At 62.7% G+C, this 536-nt stretch overlaps 1 protein-coding gene across 1 annotated transcript in view; it reads right to left on the reverse strand.

Annotated features, from left to right (window-relative positions):
- The window catches only part of COL18A1 (collagen, type XVIII, alpha 1), a 9,244-nt gene that overhangs the window by 230 nt on the left and 8,478 nt on the right, over positions 1-536 (reverse strand). The window contains 2 exon segments of the mRNA XM_010186529.1: positions 66-181; positions 377-532. Of these exon segments, the coding sequence (XP_010184831.1) occupies positions 66-181; positions 377-532 (272 nt within the window).

Here is a 536-nt window from a genome sequence, read left to right on the forward strand (position 1 = left end):
CTGCTGCCCCCCACGGTCCAGACACCCTTCTCCCCTCTTTCCCCATTACTTGATCCCACACTCACCATCCCGCATCCCGCAGGACATCCCGGCCATCGAAGGAAAGGATGTGGGCGCCAGCTCGCAGTGGGGCCCCGCTACCCGTGAAGAGGGCTTCCCAGTTATTGAAGAGCACTTCATCCTGATGTGGTGGTGGGAAAAAAAATGGAGAGGGGTCAGCCCTGGCTGCACCCCAAGAGCATCACAGGAGCTCCAAGCACCAGCAGCCCTCAGGGAGCGGGATGCTCCACGGTCACTGCTGTGCAGATGGATGGGGGCTTTGTGATGCTCTGCATCCCTGGGAGCTCGCGGGGTGTCAGGAAGGGGACACACATACCCGGAGGTTGACAATGGGCACGGCTGCGCGGTCAGCCCTGCGCACGATGCTGTAGAGGTCCTGCAAGCGGGAGGAGAGGAAGGCACGGAAGGTGCCAGCCAGCCCGACCTGCCGGGCTTGCTGGAAGCACTGGAAATCGGCGCCACGGATGCCACGCATG

This window comes from Mesitornis unicolor, unplaced genomic scaffold (genome assembly GCF_000695765.1).
Source record: "Mesitornis unicolor isolate BGI_N332 unplaced genomic scaffold, ASM69576v1 scaffold30116, whole genome shotgun sequence".
NCBI classification, from domain to species: Eukaryota; Metazoa; Chordata; class Aves; order Mesitornithiformes; family Mesitornithidae; genus Mesitornis; species Mesitornis unicolor.